The following is a 20,806-nucleotide window of genomic DNA, read 5'->3' on the forward strand; positions in this document are numbered from 1 at the left end:
ATATTATCAGAGTTGATGTCAGGTTTATGTCTCTAGCTATTTTAGCTAGAAGAGCTTTATGGCTTAAAACTTGGAATGCTGATATGGCTTCTAAATCAACTTTACTTTCCATTTCTTTCCAGGGTAACAAATTATTTGGTTCTCAGTTGGATTCCATTATTTCAACTGTTACTGGTGGGAAAGGAACTTTTTTACCACAGGATAAAAAATCTAAAGGTAAAAGCAGGGCTAATAATCGTTTTCGTTCCTTTCGTTTCAACAAACAACAAAAGCCTGATCCTTCATCCTCAGGAGCAGTTTCAGTTTGGAAACCATCTCCAGTCTGGAATAAATCCAAGCCAGCTAGAAAGGCAAAGCCTGCTTCTAAGTCCACATGAAGGTGCGGCCCTCATTCCAGCTCAGCTGGTAGGGGGCAGGTTACGTTTTTTCAAGGAAATTTGGATCAATTCTGTTCACAATCTTTGGATTCAGAGCATTGTTTCAGAAGGGTACAGAATTGGTTTCAAGATGAGACCTCCTGCAAAGAGATTTTTTCTTTCCCGTGTCCCAGTAAATCCAGTAAAAGCTCAAGCATTTCTGAAATGTGTTTCAGATCTAGAGTTGACTGGAGTAATTATGCCAGTTCCAGTTCCGGAACAGGGGATGGGGTTTTATTCAAATCTCTTCATTGTACCAAAGAAGGAGAATTCCTTCAGACCAGTTCTGGATCTAAAAATATTGAATCGTTATGTAAGAATACCAACGTTCAAGATGGTAACTGTAAGGACTATCTTGCCTTTTGTTCAGCAAGGGAATTATATGTCCACAATAGATTTACAGGATGCATATCTGCATATTCCGATTCATCCAGATCATTATCAGTTCCTGAGATTCTCTTTTCTGGACAAGCATTACCAGTTTTTGGCTCTGCCGTTTGGCCTAGCTACAGCTCCAAGAATTTTTACAAAGGTTCTCGGTGCCCTTCTGTCTGTAATCAGAGAACAGGGTATTGTGGTATTTCCTTATTTGGACGATATCTTGGTACTTGCTCAGTCTTTACATTTAGCAGAATCTCATACGAATCGACTTGTGTTGTTTCTTCAAGATCATGGTTGGAGGATCAATTTACCAAAAAGTTCTTTGATTCCTCAGACAAGGGTAACCTTTCTGGGTTTCCAGATGGATTCAGTGTCCATGACTCTGTCTTTAACAGACAAGAGACGTCTAAAATTGATTGCAGCTTGTCGAAACCTTCAGTCACAATCATTCCCTTCGGTAGCCTTATGCATGGAAATTCTAGGTCTTATGACTGCTGCATCGGACGCGATCCCCTTTGCTCGTTTTCACATGCGACCTCTTCAGCTCTGTATGCTGAAGCAATGGTGCAAGGATTACACGAAGATATCTCAATTAATATCTTTAAAACCGATTGTTCGACACTCTCTAACATGGTGGACAGATCACCATCGTTTAATTCAGGGGGCTTCTTTTGTGCTTCCGACCTGGACTGTAATTTCAACAGATGCAAGTCTCACAGGTTGGGGAGCTGTGTGGGGATCTCTGACGGCACAAGGAGTTTGGGAATCTCAGGAGGTGAGATTACCGATCAATATTTTGGAACTCCGTGCAATTTTCAGAGCTCTTCAGTTTTGGCCTCTTCTGAAGAGAGAATCGTTCATCTGTTTTCAAACAGACAATGTCACAACTGTGGCATACATCAATCATCAAGGAGGGACTCACAGTCCTCTGGCTATGAAAGAAGTATCTCGAATTTTGGTTTGGGCGGAATCCAGCTCCTGTCTAATCTCTGCGGTTCATATCCCAGGTATAGACAATTGGGAAGCGGATTATCTCAGTCGCCAAACGTTGCATCCGGGCGAATGGTCTCTTCACCCAGAGGTATTTCTTCAGATTGTTCAAATGTGGGAACTTCCAGAAATAGATCTGATGGCGTCCCATCTAAACAAGAAACTTCCCAGGTATCTGTCCAGATCCCGGGATCCTCAGGCGGAGGCAGTGGATGCATTATCACTTCCTTGGAAGTATCATCCTGCCTATATCTTTCCGCCTCTAGTTCTTCTTCCAAGAGTAATCTCCAAGATTCTGAAGGAATGCTCGTTTGTTCTGCTGGTAGCTCCGGCATGGCCTCACAGGTTTTGGTATGCGGATCTTGTCCGGATGGCCTCTTGCCAACCGTGGACTCTTCCGTTAAGACCAGACCTTCTGTCACAAGGTCCTTTTTTCCATCAGGATCTGAAATCCTTAAATTTAAAGGTATGGAGATTGAACGCTTGATTCTTGGTCAAAGAGGTTTCTCTGACTCTGTGATTAATACTATGTTACAGGCTCATAAATCTGTATCTCGAGAGATATATTATAGAGTCTGGAAGACTTATATTTCTTGGTGTCTTTCTCATCATTTTTCTTGGCATTCTTTTAGAATACCGAGAATTTTACAGTTTCTTCAGGATGGTTTAGATAAGGGTTTGTCCGCAAGTTCTTTGAAAGGACAAATCTCTGCTCTTTCTGTTCTTTTTCACAGAAAGATTGCTATTCTTCCTGATATTCATTGTTTTGTACAAGCTTTGGTTCGTATAAAACCTGTTATTAAGTTAATTTCTCCTCCTTGGAGTTTGAATTTGGTTCTGGGAGCTCTTCAAGCTCCTCCGTTTGAACCTATGCATTCATTGGACATTAAATTACTTTCTTGGAAAGTTTTGTTCCTTTTGGCCATCTCTTCTGCCAGAAGAGTTTCTGAATTATCTGCTCTTTCTTGTGAGTCTCCTTTTCTGATTTTTCATCAGGATAAGGCGGTGTTGCAAACTTCTTTTGAATTTTTACCTAAAGTTGTGAATTCCAACAACATTAGTAGAGAAATTGTGGTTCCTTCATTATGTCCTAATCCTAAGAATTCTAAGGAGAAATCGTTGCATTCTTTGGATGTTGTTAGAGCTTTGAAATATTATGTTGAAGCTACGAAATCTTTCCGTAAGACTTCTAGTTTATTTGTTATCTTTTCCGGTTCTAGAAAAGGCCAGAAAGCTTCTGCCATTTCTTTGGCATCTTGGTTGAAATCTTTAATTCATCTTGCCTATGTTGAGTCGGGTAAAACTCCGCCTCAAAGAATTACAGCACATTCTACTAGGTCAGTTTCTACTTCCTGGGCGTTTAGGAATGAAGCTTCGGTTGACCAGATTTGCAAAGCAGCAACTTGGTCCTCTTTGCATACTTTTACTAAATTCTACCATTTTGATGTATTTTCTTCTTCTGAAGCAGTTTTTGGTAGAAAAGTACTTCAGACAGCGGTTTCAGTTTGAATCTTCTGCTTATGTTTTTCGTTAAACTTTATTTTTGGGTGTGGATTATTTTCAGCAGGAATTGGCTGTCTTTATTTTATCCCTCCCTCTCTAGTGACTCTTGTGTGGAAAGATCCACATCTTGGGTAGTCATTATCCCATACGTCACTAGCTCCATGGACTCTTGCTAATTACATGAAAGAAAACATAATTTATGTAAGAACTTACCTGATAAATTCATTTCTTTCATATTAGCAAGAGTCCATGAGGCCCGCCCTTTTTTTGTGGTGGTTATGATTTTTGTATAAAGCACAATTATTCCAATTCCTTATTTTATATGCTTTCGCACTTTTTTATCACCCCACTTCTTGGCTATTCGTTAAACTGAATTGTGGGTGTGGTGAGGGGTGTATTTATAGGCATTTTGAGGTTTGGGAAACTTTGCCCCTCCTGGTAGGAATGTATATCCCATACGTCACTAGCTCATGGACTCTTGCTAATATGAAAGAAATGAATTTATCAGGTAAGTTCTTACATAAATTATGTTTTATGTTATGTCTTAGTGGTACAAAAGCAAACACTATGGAAGAGATTATTTCTGTTGTTCATATGCTAATTTCTTAGACCTTGAAGCCCACCTCTTTCAGATTGCATTTTAACAGTTTTTCACCACTAGAGGGTGTTAGGTCACATATTTCATATAGATAACACTGTGCTCGTGAAGTTATCTGGGAGTAGGCACTGATTGGCTAAACTGCAAGTCTGTCAAAAGAACTGAAGTAAAGGGGCAGTTTGCAGAGGCTTAGATACAAGATAATCACAGAGGTTAAAAGTGTATTATTATAACTGTGTTGCTTATGCAAAACTGGGGAATGGGTAATAAAGGGATTATCTATGTTTTAAAACAATAAAAATTCTGGTGTAGACTGTCCCTTTAAGCAACTTTTTAAATTTTGCTCCATTCTCTTACAATGCTTTATTGAAAGTGCAGTAATGCAATACTAGGAGCTAGCTGAACACATCTGGTGAACCAATAACAAGAAACATATATGTGCAGCCTCCAATCAGCAGCTAGCTCCCAGCTCCTGATCCTACCTAGGTATCCACTTCAACAAAGGATACCATAAGAACAAAGCAAATTAGGTAATAGGAGTAAATTGGAATGCTGTTTAAAATTGTATGTTCTATCTGAATCATGAATGAAAGATGTTTGGGTGTCATTTCCCTTTAAAGGGACACTGAACCCAAATTTTTTCTTATGTGATTCAGATAGAGCATGCAATTTTAAGCAACTTTCTAATTTACTCCTAACTCTGGACAGCAATTTTTTATTGGTGGATGAAAATCTGAATTATGAAAGAAAAAATTGGGGTTCAGTGTCCCTTTAAGCAGCAAGACAACACCACTGGAGCTTTTTCTTATTTCACCTTTTCCGTTGCTGTTTAAAACAAAGTGAAAAATAAATCAATGGTAGTTAGATGGTGGTTAGATACTTTAGTATCGCTGCAAGATGAACCCAGGTTTTAATTCATTGTCGTTATTTAATGTTTTTACTGACAATAACTATTTTTGAGTTTCTTGTTTTATACAGATAATAACACATTTGGTATAGATTTGTGTTATAAATTAGTCAATTTCATTGTCGATCTAACAGCTCAGTTTTATTAATTTAAAGGGACAGTCTAGTCCAAAATAAATTTTTATGATTCAGATAGAGCATGTAATTTTAAACAATTTTTCTATTTACTTTTATCACCAATTTTGCTTTGTTCCTTTGGTATTCTTTGTTGAAAGCTAAACCTTGGAGGTTCATATGCTAATTTCTAAGCCCTTGAAGCCCGCCTCTTCTCTCAGGGTATTTTGACAGTTTTTCACCACTAGAGGGTGTTAGTTCATGTGTGTCATATAGATGACACTGCTCACGCACGTGGAGTTCCAGTGAGCCAGCTCTGATTGGCTAAAATGGATGTCTTTCAAAAGAATGGAAATAAGGGGTCAGTTTGCAGAGGCTTAGATACAAGGTAATCACAGAGGATTTGTTGGTTATGCAAAACTGGGGAATGGGTAGTTAAGGGATTATCTATCTTTTTAAACAATAACAATTCTGGTGTAGACTGTCCCTTTTAAAAATCTTATGTGTATATCTTTGTTTTCGCTTAATAACGTAGAACAAAATATGTCTCTATTGTTAGGTATCCTCCCATTTAAGGTTCTTTGACCCTCAACTGAAAGAAAAGCCGGAACAGGAGTTATTTATTGAACCACCCTGGTTGCTGCGTCTTCGACACTTAGATATGCAAATCAAGGTACGTTTGTTACCTGCGTCTTGTGTTTTTGTGTGTAGTGGAATCCTGTGTTAAGGTTCCATGATGGAGTTCAGTCATCGGACTGTTTGTTGCACAATACAGTCACCTTCCCCTATAGGGTCTGTATACGCTGAAAATTGTCTGATTTTGTTGGTCGAGGTATTCTGAGGAAAAAGGTACCTAGGTGATTGTGAGTAACGCATTTATGTTGGTTGTTGCAAAGTCTCGCTGCACCTGTTCTACCTTGTACATGGAGACGTATATACAAGGCTTTGTGTATCTACCTGTGAGTCTAAACAGTGGTCAAACACAGTAATTCTTGTTAAGACATACACAGATGAAAGCGCTATTAGCAATACAGATGAACATACAAGGGGGATACAGACCGTTCTTATAGGGTGTATGGGTTATAAAGGATCTTCCTTTCTTTTCTGTACTGAACAACAATATATGACCTATTCTAGCAAGGACTTCTTATACATATATTTTATGACCGGTTGTTGACAAAGGACATTCCCTATATAACGTTTAACTTATATATATACTCTTAAAGGGATATACACATGAGGATTACGGATACTTAATACATGGGATCAAGATAACATTATACTTTTTTCTTTTGGGATATCCCTATGTTATCCTTATAGACATTACTTTATCTACATTTGTTGATCACCTTTTTTTCATGACACTGACGGAATTAATTTTTCCCCTAGGGACGCCTAGGGTGTTTTTCTCTTCCTTTTTTAATGTGTCAGCACAAGTGTTACGTTCTTTAAAATGGTGGTAAAGAATCGCAAAGCAGAGATTTACCATGTGGAACAAACGTTATAGCCACAGCTTTTCTTTTTAAAATAAACCTTTATAAAATAGAAATATCCCTTTTTTATTAGGGATACATCCCTTTAAATGATTAGAGACCTAAAATGTAGCTTGGTGCAGCTGTGAAATATAAATCCAGCTTTTATTGTGTTTATATGATGCATGTTGTATGTTATGTGATTAGAAATGTATGTGCGTTTATCTATAAAATATACAGTATGTGTGTGAGAAGATTTTGAGCAAATTTGTCAAGCTATATATGTGTGTGTGTGTGTGTATATATATATAATTTTTTTTTGATTGGTCACTTGTGGTCATGTGACTCATAACAGAAGGGGGTGGTCACAGGGCGATTGGTACTCTCAGTGGGTGTGTATTGTTAAAAGGGGTTTATAAGGTTTCAGTTTTGAGTTCTGCTTGTTTGAAGAATGGACACTTTTTTATTTTCTAATACATTTTTACTTTGTTTGCTAAAGTCCAGCAAGTGCTTACTTTTGGAGTAATAAAAATATATATAATAAAGATGATACAGCAAATATCTTGCAAAATGTGATAATTTAACTAAGTACTTGTAATTATCCTGTAGGTTATCCAGCCAACAAATAGTCCATTGTTTTGTCTTTGCAGCAAGGTACGGTTGTGTTTAACCCCGGGAGAGCCACACCCCAGCAGTACACCTGCAGCACACCTAGCTCAGATCAGGATCACATCAGCCAATCGGAGGGCGCCGCACCTGTTCAAGATTTTCTTCCCCCCAACAATGATAATCCTCTTCTTGCAAACTTGGCGCCCAACATGATGCCGCAGGTTTATGGCGTCCAGCTTGCACTCCCAGGTATATTTCAGAAATGTGCAATAAATCACGGCGTCGCCTTGATTGATGTTTGGGGGTTGGATTTTTTTTGGCTTAAGAAAATGACAAAATACTTGTCATGAAGTGGGACAAAGGAGCGCTGTCACCCTATACAAGTGGTCTGTAGGAAGCTTAGTGCAAAAAGACATCCAGGGCCAAGTGGGACTTATTATTTTTTATTTATTTTATTTGGCCTTTTGATTTTTAAAGGGACATTAAAGTCAAAATGTAATATTTCATGATTCCGAGTGAGTATTTTGAGAACTTTCTAGTTTACTTTTGCTATCGTAGATATAAACTTGAAAGTTTTTTTTTTCTCAAATAGAACTTTTTTTTTGCTCTTTTGTTGAAACTTGGCTCCTTTCCATGAGAGCATACCGAGGTATGCTCAGGAGTGTTCACACGTCTTGAGCACAATATGGCATCTGCATGCATCAAGACTTGTGCATTCTCTAACTTTATTTTAAGACTTCCATATGCCTGTGATTGCCTTGGATGGCTATTGTGGGGCTCCTCAATAACCTCAATACTATGCTTATAAAATGTATTTAGTGTTTAATGTCCCTTTTTAAGAATTGTGTTTACAACAGTATTGCTTTTATAAAGCTCATGTTGAATTGTGTTTAGCAACTAGTCAAGATTGTCAATAGGAATTTTATTTAAAAAAATATATATAACGCACAATTTTTAGAGCATTTTATTGTTAAATGGAACTTCTTTTTACTATGTGTTTAACCCCTGATCACCAATAAATCAGTGAGCTCGAATGCCACTGCAGATTACTGTAAAGCCATTGAGCAAAGGATACATATGTATACCCCTCCTGATTGGTTAACTAGCTGTTTTTAAAAATAAAAGTAATGGATCATTTTTATTCTGGAATGTTCCTTTAAAGAGAGTAAATTATTGGGATTTTAAAAATGAATCTCACTGTACGTCAAGTTTTTAATCAGGATTCTATTGTCCTTATATACCCCCTTCGCCAGACTGTTTGAAATTATCATCATCAGTCCTAATCAGTATCAGAATGATGTCAGTAGCTTGGTTTTATTTTACATAGTTTGTTGGGAACAGATCACTGTTTTTTGTGCAATCAAAACATGGAATTATGGTACAGTTACTTACGCTGTTCCTTGCATGTCATCTGTCACTTCAAATCTAATATAACCATTTATTTATTTTAATTAAAGATCCAGTCATATCTCAGGAGTATAGTTTGCTTGCTTCTAACGGAAATGGTGCTTTGTTCTGTAGGCCCTGAAAACACCACCTCTGTTTATCAACCACCTGCTACTACTGAACCACTGTACGTACCCACCCAGCAGCCTCCTGTACCCACACCAGGCTTTCCACCCCAAGGACCTAGCTCAGGATTTGTACCCTACACTGGGGAACAGAGTCCTACTTTCCCGGCACCCCAAGTGAATGCTATGGCACCACCCTCACCACAGACGGACGCTCCCGCACTTCATGAGCAGTGGAATCCGGATCCAGGTATCTATTATTATTTGACTATTCTGAAGAAAAGTATTCAGTATTATGTCATTAAAGGGACATTGAACTTTAGAAAGTAAACATGGCAATGTATTTACGTTCAAATGGTTTGTAGGGATGGATTGCACACTGGCTGTTAATGGCACAATAACACATCGCAGGCAAGTTAGGTTTTTTTTTTTATAAAGTAAAGCACAGGAACCATCTGTTCTAGAAAAAAAGTTCTTAAAACTGTTTTTTAAAAATACCCTCTTATCACAAAATGATTTTAAATTGACACAGTACTGTATTTATTTATTTTTTCCGCTTGTTATACCAGCGAGGATCCTATGGAAGCGCGCTCCCGTTAGCGCAATGCCTCCCAGCGATGCAAGGTTGTGTTCGCATTGCTTGTAATAACAGCCTATATTAGTGTCCGCTGATATTACACAGTGGAGCGCAAATCTCTCTTTCATTAAAGTGATATTTAGCGCTCTAGTTATAATCTGGCCTCAAATTGACAATGCACTCAGGAAAGAAGCTAATAATAATTCATTGTATTCCAAGCACTGTGAACAACCTCCCACTATAAGGTTGGTTCATGTTGTTGCCTCTTCTTTACATAGTTTTTGTATGGCGAATACTGCAGAATTCATTAGTATAGTTGACGGCTTCAACAGGCGAATGTTTTTTCAACTGACAAAATTAAAGGTAAACTGTTTAATATACTCCAGCAGGTAAAAATGTATGATTGGGAACACATTAAAGGAATAAAAACATTTACAGTGCGCTGTCCCTTTAATACTCTTTCAAGTTATTTGCAAGCATGTTTTCAATAGGTTGTACGGCCTGCCAACTATGAGGTGTAGAAGTGATAGGTTCAGTTTAATGGATCTCTTCCAGTCCTCTGAATGTAATGCTAATCTGGCTTTCTGCAATCAGTTGTGCAATACATCAGCTTGCACATTTCCCTGGCTGACCCTTCCTCTGCTCCTGTATATTTTAGTTTTTTAATAAAAGCTGAGAATAGCTCAGCCAATCAGAGACTGTATCACCTGAGCCATTAAAATAACAGAATTTATGCTTACCTGATAAATTACTTTCTCCAACGGTGTGTCCGGTCCACGGCGTCATCCTTACTTGTGGGATATTCTCTTCCCCAACAGGAAATGGCAAAGAGTCCCAGCAAAGCTGGCCATATAGTCCCTCCTAGGCTCCGCCCACCCCAGTCATTCGACCGACGGACAGGAGGAAATATATATAGGAGAAACCATATGGTACCGTGGTGACTGTAGTTAGAGAAAATAATTCATCAGACCTGATTAAAAAACCAGGGCGAGCCGTGGACCGGACACACCGTTGGAGAAAGTAATTTATCAGGTAAGCATAAATTCTGTTTTCTCCAACATTGGTGTGTCCGGTCCACGGCGTCATCCTTGTGGGAACCAATACCAAAGCTTTAGGACACGGATGAAGGGAGGGAGCATATCAGGTTACCTAAACGGAAGGCACCACAGCTTGCAAAACCTTTCTCCCAAAAATAGCCTCCGAAGAAGCAAAAGTATCAAATTTGTAAAATTTGGCAAAAGTGTGCAGTGAAGACCAAGTCGCTGCCTTACATATCTGGTCAACAGAAGCCTCGTTCTTGAAGGCCCATGTGGAAGCCACAGCCCTAGTGGAGTGAGCTGTGATTCTTTCAGGAGGCTGCCGTCCGGCAGTCTCATAAGCCAATTGGATGATGCTTTTAAGCCAAAAGGAAAGAGAGGTAGAAGTCGCTTTTTGACCTCTCCTTTTACCAGAATAGACAACAAAGAAGATGTTTGTCTGAAATCTTTTGTAGCCTCTAAATAGAATTTTAGAGCACGGACTACGTCCAAATTGTGTAACAAACGTTCCTTCTTTGAAACTGGATTCGGACATAAAGAAGGTACAACTATCTCCTGGTTAATATTCTTGTTAGAAACAACCTTCGGAAGAAAACCAGGCTTAGTACGCAAAACCACCTTATCTGCATGGAACACCAGATAGGGCGGAGAACACTGCAGAGCAGATAACTCTGAAACTCTTCTAGCAGAAGAAATAGCAACCAAAAACAAAACTTTCCAAGATAGTAACTTAATATCTATGGAATGTAAAGGTTCAAACGGAACCCCTTGAAGAACTGAAAGAACTAGATTTAGACTCCAGGGGGGAGTCAAAGGTCTGTAAACAGGCTTGATCCTAACCAGAGCCTGAACAAATGCTTGAACATCTGGCACAGCTGCCAGTCTTTTGTGTAGTAAGACAGATAAAGCAGAGATCTGTCCCTTTAGAGAACTTGCAGATAATCCTTTCTCCAAACCTTCTTGTAGAAAGGAGAGAATCTTAGGAATTTTTATCTTATCCCATGGGAATCCTTTGGATTCACACCAACAGATATATCTTTTCCATATTTTATGGTAAATCTTTCTAGTTACCGGTTTTCTGGCCTGAACCAGAGTATCTATCACAGAATCTGAAAACCCACGCTTCGATAGAATCAAGCGTTCAATCTCCAGGCCGTCAGCTGGAGGGAGACCAGATTTGGATGTTCGAATGGACCCTGAACAAGAAGGTCCTGTCTCAAAGGTAGCTTCCATGGTGGAGCCGATGACATATTCACCAGGTCTGCATACCAAGTCCTGCGTGGCCACGCAGGAGCTATCAAGATCACCGAGGCCCTCTCCTGATTGATCCTGGCTACCAGCCTGGGAATGAGAGGAAACGGTGGAAATACATAAGCTAGGTTGAAGGTCCAAGGTGCTACTAGTGCATCTACTAGAGTCGCCTTGGGATCCCTGGATCTGGATCCGTAGCAAGGAACCTTGAAGTTCTGACGAGACGCCATCAGATCCATGTCTGGAATGCCCCATAATTGAGTTATTTGGGCAAAGATCTCCGGATGGAGTTCCCACTCCCCCGGATGGAATGTCTGACGACTCTGAAAATCCGCCTCCCAGTTTTCCACACCTGGGATGTGGATCGCAGACAGGTGGCAGGAGTGATCCTCCGCCCATTGAATTATCTTGGTCACTTCTTTCATCGCCAGGGAACTCCTTGTTCCCCCCTGATGATTGATATACGCAACGGTCGTCATGTTGTCTGATTGGAACCTTATGAATCTGGCCTTTGCTAGTTGAGGCCAAGCCCTGAGAGCATTGAATATCGCTCTGAGTTCCAGAATGTTTATCGGGAGAAGAGACTCTTCCCGAGACCATAGACCCTGAGCTTTTAGGGATTCCCAGACCGCGCCCCAGCCCACTAGACTGGCGTCGGTCGTGACAATGACCCACTCTGGTCTGCGGAAGCTCATTCCCTGGGACAGATGGTCCAGGGTCAGCCACCAACGGAGTGAATCTCTGGTCTTCTGATCTACTTGAATCATTGGAGACAAGTCTGTATAGTCCCCATTCCACTGTTTGAGCATGCACAGTTGTAATGGTCTTAGATGAATTCGTACAAAAGGAACTATGTCCATTGTTGCAACCATCAACCCTACTACTTCCATGCACTGCGCTATGGAAGGACGAGGAACAGAATGAAGCACTTGACAAGAGCTTAGAAGTTTTGATTTCTTTCATGTAATTAGCAAGAGTCCATGAGCTAGTGACGTATGGGATATACATTCCTACCAGGAGGGGCAAAGTTTCCCAAACCTTAAAATGCCTATAAATACACCCCTCACCACACCCACAATTCAGTTTTACAAACTTTGCCTCCGATGGAGGTGGTGAAGTAAGTTTGTGCTAGATTCTACGTTGATATGCGCTCCGCAGCAAGTTGGAGCCCGGTTTTCCTCTCAGCGTGCAGTGAATGTCAGAGGGATGTGAGGAGAGTATTGCCTATTTGAATGCAGTGATCTCCTTCTACGGGGTCTATTTCATAGGTTCTCTGTTATCGGTCGTAGAGATTCATCTCTTACCTCCCTTTTCAGATCGACGATATACTCTTATATATACCATTACCTCTGCTGATTCTCGTTTCAGTACTGGTTTGGCTTTCTACAAACATGTAGATGAGTGTCCTGGGGTAAGTAAATCTTATTTTCTGTGACACTCTAAGCTATGGTTGGGCACTTTGTTTATAAAGTTCTAAATATATGTATTCAAACATTTATTTGCCTTGACTCAGAATGTTCAACTTTCCTTATTTTTCAGACAATCAGTTTCATATTTGGGATAATGCATTTGAATTAATCATTTTTTCTTACCTTTCAAAAATTTGACTCTTTTTTTCCCTGTGGGCTGTTGGCTCGCGGGGGCTGAAAATGCTTCATTTTATTGCGTCATTCTTGGCGCGGATTTTTTTGGCGCAAAAATTCTTTTCCGTTTCCGGCGTCATACGTTTTTTTGACGTTATTTTGCGCCAAAAATGTCGGCGTTCCGGATGTGGCGTCATTTTTGGCGCCAAAAGCATTTAGGCGCCAAATAATGTGGGCGTCTTGTTTGGCGCTAAAAAAATATGGGCGTCGCTTTTGTCTCCACATTATTTAAGTCTCATTATTTATTGCTTCTGGTTGCTAGAAGCTTGTTCACTGGCATTTTTTCCCATTCCTGAAACTGTCATTTAAGGATTTTGTTCAATTTTACTTTATATGTTGTTTTTTCTATTACATATTGCAAGATGTTCCACGTTGCAACTGAGTCAGAAGATACTTTAGGAAAATCACTGCCGGGGCTGGAGCTACCAAGCTAAGTGTATCTGCTATAAATTTTTGGTATCTGTTTCTCCAGCTGTTGTTTGTATTGCATGTCATGACAAACTTATTAATGCAGATAAAATTTCCTTTAGTACTGTTATATTACCTGTTGCTGTTCCGTCAACATCTAAATTTCAGAGTGTTCCTGATAAACATAAGAGATTTTATTTTTTTAAATCCATTTAGAAGGCTATGTCTGTTATTTCTCCTTCTAGTTTACATAAAAGTCCTTTAAAACTTCTCTTTTTTTCAGATGAATTTTTAAATGAACATCATCATTCTGATACTGATAATGGTTCTTCTGGTTCAGAGGTTTCTGTCTCAGAGGTTGATGCTGATAAATCTTTGTATTTGTTCAAGATGGAATTTATTCGTTCTTTATTTTAAAGAAGTATTAATTGCTTTAGATATAGAGGATTCTGGTCCTCTTGATACTGAATCCAAACGTTTAAATAGGGTTTTTAAATCTCCTGTAGTTATTCCAGAAGTGTTTAATCTCCCTGATGTTTTTTCTGAAGTAATTTCCAGGGAATGGAATAATTTGGGTAATTCTTTTACTCCTTCTAAACGTTTAAGCAATTATATCCTGTGCCATCTGACAGATTAGAGTTTTTTGGGACAAAATCCCTAAGGTTTGGGGCTGTCTCTATTCCTGCTAAAATGTACTACTATTTCTACGGCAGATAGTACTAAATTTAAGGATCCTTTAGATAAGAAAATTGAATCCTTTCTAAGAAAAGTTTACTTATGTTCAGGTAATCTTCTTAGACCTGCTATATTTTTACCGGATGTTGCTGCAGCTTCAACTTTTTGGTTAGAAGTTTTAGCACAACAAGTAACAGATCATAATTTTATAGCATTATTATTATTCTATAACATGCTAATAATTTTATTGGTGATACCATCTTTTGATATCATTAGTGTTGATGTCAGGTATATGTCTCTAGCTATTTTAGCTAGAAAAGCTTTATGGATTAAACTTGGAATGCTGATATGTCTTCTAAGTCAACTTTGTTTTCCCTTTCTGTCCAGGGTAATAATAATTTTTTCGTTCTTTTTTTTCATAATAAGGAACAAAAGCCTGATCCTTCATCCTCAGGAGCGGTATCAGTTTGGAAACTTTTTCCAGTTTGGAATATATCCAAGCCTTATAGAAACCTATAGTCAGCTCCTAAGTACCCATGAAGGTGCGGCCCTTTTTTCCAGTTCAGCTGGTATGGGGCAGATTACGTTTTCTTCAAAGGAATTTGGATCAATTCCGTTCTCAATCTCTGGTTTCAGAACATTGTTTCAGAAAGGTACAGAATTGGCTTCAAGTTAAGGCCTCCTGCTAAGAGATTTTTTTCTTTCCCGTGTCCCAGTTAACACAGCAAGGCTCAGCATTTCTGAAATGTGTTTCAGATCTAGAGTTGGCTGGAGTAATTATGCCAGTTCCAGTTCTGGAACAGGGACTAGGGTTTTATTTTATCTCTTCATTGTACCAAAGAAGGTCAATTCCTTCAGACCAGTTCCGGATCTATCAATATTGAATCGTTATGTAAGGATACCAACATTCAAGATGGTTACTGTAGGACTATTCTGCCTTTTGTTTAGTAAGGGCATTATATGTCTACAATAGATTTACAGGATGTGTATCTGCATATTCCGATTCATCCAGATCATTTTTAGTGTCTGAGATTCTCTTTTTAGACAAGCATTACCAGTTTTGTGGCTCTACCGTTTGGCCTAGCCTCAGTTCCAAGAATTTTTTTCAAAGATTCTCGGTGCCCTTCTTTCTGTATTCAGAGAACAGGGTTTTGGTATTTCCTTATTTGGACGATTATCTTGGTATTTGCTCAGTCTTCTCATTCGAAGAATCTCATGCGAATCGATTTGTGTTGTTTCTTCAAGATCATGGTTGGAGGATCAATTTACCAAAAAGTTCATTGATTCCTCAGTCAAGGGTAACCTTTCTGGGTTTCCAGATAGATTCAGTGTCCATGACTCTGTCTTTAACAGACAAAAGACGTCTAAAATTGATTTCAGCTTGTCGAAACCTTCAGTCACAATCATTCCCTTCGGTAACCTTATGCATGGAAATTCTAGGTCTTATGACTGCTGCATCGGATGCGATCCCCTTTGCTCGTTTTCACATGCGACCTCTTCAGCTCTGTATGCTGAATCAATGGTGCAAGGATTACACAAAGATATCTCAATTTATATCTTTAAAAACCGATTGTTCGACACTCTCTAACGTGGTGGACAGATCACCATCGTTTAATTTAGGGGGCTTCTTTTTGTGCTTCCGACCTGGACTGTAATTTCAACAGATACAAGTCTCACAGGTTGGGGAGCTGTGTGGGGATCTCTGACGGCACAAGGAGTTTGGGAATCTCAGGAGGTGAGATTACCGATCAATATTTTGGAACTCCGTGCAATTTTTTAGAGCTCTTCAGTTTTGGCCTCTTCTGTAGAGAGAATCGTTCATTTGTTTTCAGACAGACAATGTCACAACTGTGGCATACATCAATCATCAAGGAGGGACTCACAGTCCTCTGGCTATGAAAGAAGTATCTCGAATTTTTTTTTTTGGTTTGGGCGGAATCCAGCTCCTGTCTAATCTCTGCGGTTTATATCCCAGGTGTAGACAATTGGGAAGCGGATTATCTCAGCCGCCAAATGTTCCATCCGGGCGAATGGTCTCTTCACCCAGAGGTATTTCTTCAGATTGTTCAAATGTGGGAACTTCCAGAAATAGATCTGATGGCGTCTCATCTAAACAAGAAACTTCCCAGATATCTGTCCAGATCCCGGGATCCTCAGGCGGAGGCAGTGGATGCATTTTCACTTCCTTGGAAGTATCATCCTGCCTATATCTTTCCGCCTCTAGTTCTTCTTCCAAGAGTAATCTCCAAGATACTGAAGGAATGCTCGTTTGTTCTGCTGGTAGCTCCGGCATGGCCTCACAGGTTTGGTATGCGGATCTTGTCCGGATGGCCTCTTGCCAACCGTGGACTCTTCCGTTAAGACCAGACCTTCTGTCACAAGGTCCTTTTTTCCATCAGGATCTGAAATCCTTAAATTTATAGGTATGGAGATTGAATGCTTGATTCTTGGTCAAAGAGATTTCTCTGACTCTGTGATTAATACTATGTTACAGGCTCGTAAATCTGTATCTAGAGAGATATATTATAGAGTTTGGAAGACTTATATTTTTTGGTGTCTTTCTCATCATTTTTCTTGGCATTCTTTTAGAATGCCGAGAATTTTTTTCAGTTTCTTCAGGATGGTTTAGATAAGGGTTTGTCTGCAAGTTCCTTGAAAGGACAAATCTCTGCTCTTTCTGTTCTTTTTCACAGAAAGATTGCTATTCTTCCTGATATTCATTGTTTTGTACAAGCCTTGGTTCGTATGAAACCTGTCATTAAGTCAATTTCTCCTCCTTGGAGTTTGAATTTGGTTCTGGGTGCTCTTCAAGCTCCTCCCTTTGAACCTATGCATTCATTGGTCATTAAATTACTTTCTTGGGAAGTTTTGTTCCTTTTGGCCATCTCTTCTGCCAGAAGAGTTTCTGAATTATCTGCTCTTTTCTTGTGAGTCTCCTTTTCTGATTTTTCATCAGGATAAGGCGGTGTTGCGAACTTCTTTTGAATTTTTACCTAAAGCTGTGATTTCCAACAACATTAGTAGAGAAATTGTGGTTCCTTCATTATGTCCTAATCTTAAGAATTCTAAGGAGAAAGCATTGCATTCTTTGCATGTTGTTAGAGCTTTGAAATATTATGTTGAAGCTACTAAGTCTTTCCGAAAGACTTCTAGTCTATTTGTTATCTTTTCCGGTTCTAGAAAAGGCCAGAAAGCTTCTGCCATTTCTTTGGCATCTTGGTTGAAATCTTTAATTCATCTTGCCTATGTTGAGTCGGGTAAAACTCCGCCTCAGAGGATTACAGCTCATTCTACCAGGTCAGTTTCTTCTTCCTGGGCGTTTAGGAATGAAGCTTCGGTTGATCAGATTTGCAAAGCAGCAACTTGGTCCTCTTTGCATACTTTTTCAATTCTACCTTTTTGATGTATTTTCTTCTTCTGAAGCAATTTTTGGTAGAAAAGTACTTCAGGCAGCGGTTTCAGTCTGAATCTTCTGCTTATGTTTTTTATTAAACTTTATTTTGGGTGTGGATTATTTTCAGCAGGAATTGGCTGTCTTTATTTTATCCCTCCCTCTCTAGTGACTCTTGTGTGGAAAGGTCCACATCTTGGGTAATCATTATCCCATACGTCACTAGCTCATGGACTCTTGCTAATTACATGAAAGAAAACATAATTTATGTAAGAACTTACCTGATAAATTCATTTCTTTCATATTAGCAAGAGTCCATGAGGCCCACCCTTTTTGTGGTGGTTATGATTTTTTTGTATAAAGCACAATTATTCCAATTCCTTATTTTATATGCTTTCACACTTTTTTATCACCCCACTTCTTGGCTATTCGTTAAACTGAATTGTGGGTGTGGTGAGGGGTGTATTTATAGGCATTTTAAGGTTTGGGAAACTTTGCCCCTCCTGGTAGGAATGTATATCCCATACGTCACTAGCTAATATGAAAGAAATGAATTTATCAGGTAAGTTCTTACATAAATTATGTTTTTCTGACCTCTGTCAGAAAAATCCTCATTTCTAAGGAATCTATTATTGTTCCCAAGAAGGGAACTCTTGTCGACGGAGACAGAGAACTTTTTTCTATGTTCACCTTCCATCCGTGTGATCTGAGAAAGGCTAGAACTATGTCTGTATGAGCCTTTGCTTTTGACAGGGACGACGATTGTATTAGAATGTCGTCCAAGTAAGGTACTACTGCAATGCCCCTCGGTCTTAGAACCGCTAGAAGGGACCCTAGCACCTTTGTGAAAATCCTTGGAGCAGTGGCTAACCCGAATGGGAGGGCCACAAACTGGTAATGCTTGTCCAGAAAAGCGAACCTTAGGAACTGAAGAATAAAAACTACATTTAAACACCAAAAAACTCTTAACCATCTCCGTGGAGATGTTGCCTGTGCAACGGCAAAGAGAATGACTGGGCTGGGCGGAGCCTAGGAGGGACTATATGGCCAGCTTTGCTGGGACTCTTTGCCATTTCCTGTTGGGGAAGAGAATATCCCACAAGTAAGGATGACGCCGTGGACCGGACACACCAATGTTGGAGAAAAATGGTTAAGCTCTCCTGAGTGCTTTTTGTCCTGCGGTCTATGTGTGGGGGAGTGAACGTTCCTGAACAAGTACTTCCATTTACTTTAATGGTTTGGGCAGTACAACTTAGTGCAGGAGAAGCCCATGTCAGGTGAAATCTGTAAGTTTATATTTACAGATAGAAAACAGAACTCTTCACTTTTTATGACCTTGTGACAATTTAGAGATTGCAAAGCCTTGTGGGTAGGTCCTACATGCTGTCAGGTTTCTTGTCACTGTCATGCCACCTGATGCCTGCAAAATTGTAACTGACATTCAGGGTAAAAATCATAAACTAGACCGCAATATAAAGCACATCTGTATTTTACATCTTCTCTTTAAAGGATTGCAAAGGTTTCCCCAGAATTCACCGACCAAAACAACCTTTCCGGAACAGGGGTTGGATTTCTATGGTGAAATGGCGAGAATGGTAAATGTATTTTTGTTTTAATCTAACAGGAATTTTACTATTTAAAAAAATATATACACCCTTACAAGGAACTTAGCATTTTGACTTCTGGTTTGTTAAGAACGTTTGCACTGATTGGTTATAGTTTTTCAATATCTTTTTACAAATAATATTATAAATGTTTAATTATGAACAAGACGTCTGTCTTTTCTTTCCAATATAATGGAAATGATTCAGTGGTGCAGAACTTTGTATTTACCTTTTTTGTTCTTCCAGGCACCAGGGCAAAGATCTAGGACAGTATCTCAGTCATCGGCACACATGGTGAGCTTCTCTTTAGACTTGAAGTGAATATCGTTTGTTTATTTCACTCAAGCTATTCTTCATGATACGTCAGACTTAAAATTTCACAAAAGATTTGTGCCAGATATACTTTTAAAGAAGCCAAAATGAACTTTGTTGCAGTGCACCCAGATCCGCACCAGCATGAGTTAGCATCTGGTTGTATAAATGTAAGATTTGCTTATCTAGTGGTGTTTTTGTCCATTTTTTATTTTTTTTATTTTATATTATCCCAGATGAAACTAATTATAGTACTTTTTGCTATGAACGTAGTAATTTCACTTGAGGTAATGTTATGAAGGGTGCTTCATGGTTTAATGCCCAAGCCTGTTTTGTTTACCAAGTACTAGTTTGCTTCAGAGGGTTGAAGGCTAACTACAAAAACACTTAAATGTATTTGAAACCTAAGAGCCCGTCAGAATACAGAGCCTCACGTGTTAAGTAACAACATGGTTTTATATTAAGCTGTATATAGAATAAAGAAAAGAAACCAGAACTAGATTTATATGAACCACAATTCCATGGTTCCCAAGATTTATATATTTTTCATCAACTTTATCCATTTGTTATTAAAGATATTTTAAGGGTAATTAAAAACCTGTGGCTATTCATTTTGTAATTTGAAAACATAGTAGTAAGCACCAATTGTGCAAAGTCAAGAATATATTATTTTTATCAACCCGCTGAAAATGAACTCTTAATTAAGCCTATACATACTTGGTACTCTTAACTAGCTGGCTGATTTATTCTCTGCCACTGGTGTTTATGGTGTATAGAATTTTGAGAGGGGTAGCTTGAACTATTCCTGCTTGATTTTGATATATGAAAACTGAGCTTTAGACATTTCTTTAAAAAAAAAACCCACCCCTTTTTTTCTACCTAATTGTATTTATATTATTGCTAGTACTAGATCTTAAAATTATTTTGCACACTTCTTGTTTTTTATGTTCACGGCACATTATAATTAAATATTTAATTATAGCGCCATACAATTGAGTGCACTCACGTAAGAATAATTTCTTCCACAGAGAAGAACTCGCACAACGTCAGAGTCATCCACCCACTCTATTGGATCTGGCAGGAGAAGTTCTGTAGGGATCCAGCCTTCACCACCTCCCCCAGCCATCCCAGAGGCTGAGAAACCAGAAAGGAAAAAAGAACCCAAGACACAAAACCAGGCGGTAGGTTAATACAGTTACAGTGCAAGTTGTTTGTAACGCTAGTTCTGTATCTGTTTGGGCTTTACCAGATCTCTGAATTTAGTTAATAATATGGAGAAAAATAAACTAAATTAAAATTAAATAGACCATAAAATCAAAACTAAACTCTTATGATTGACAGACCATGCAATTTTCAGTAACTTTGCAGTTGTATTTCTTTCATGTAATTAGCAAGAGTCCATAAGCTA

The 20,806-nt window shown here is 38.9% G+C and overlaps 1 protein-coding gene across 1 annotated transcript in view; it reads left to right on the top strand.

Annotated features, from left to right (window-relative positions):
• SEC16A (SEC16 homolog A, endoplasmic reticulum export factor) overlaps window positions 1–20,806 on the top strand; it is a 148,724-nt gene that overhangs the window by 83,671 nt on the left and 44,247 nt on the right. The window contains exons 18-23 of the mRNA XM_053695421.1: window positions 5,468–5,581; window positions 7,031–7,238; window positions 8,511–8,750; window positions 18,992–19,077; window positions 19,333–19,380; window positions 20,427–20,579. Coding sequence (XP_053551396.1) covers window positions 5,468–5,581; window positions 7,031–7,238; window positions 8,511–8,750; window positions 18,992–19,077; window positions 19,333–19,380; window positions 20,427–20,579 — 849 coding nt within the window. The remainder of the gene's footprint in view (window positions 1–5,467; window positions 5,582–7,030; window positions 7,239–8,510; window positions 8,751–18,991; window positions 19,078–19,332; window positions 19,381–20,426; window positions 20,580–20,806) is intronic.

The sequence above is a fragment of the Bombina bombina genome, chromosome 12 (genome assembly GCF_027579735.1).
Source record: "Bombina bombina isolate aBomBom1 chromosome 12, aBomBom1.pri, whole genome shotgun sequence".
Classification (NCBI taxonomy): domain Eukaryota; kingdom Metazoa; phylum Chordata; class Amphibia; order Anura; family Bombinatoridae; genus Bombina; species Bombina bombina.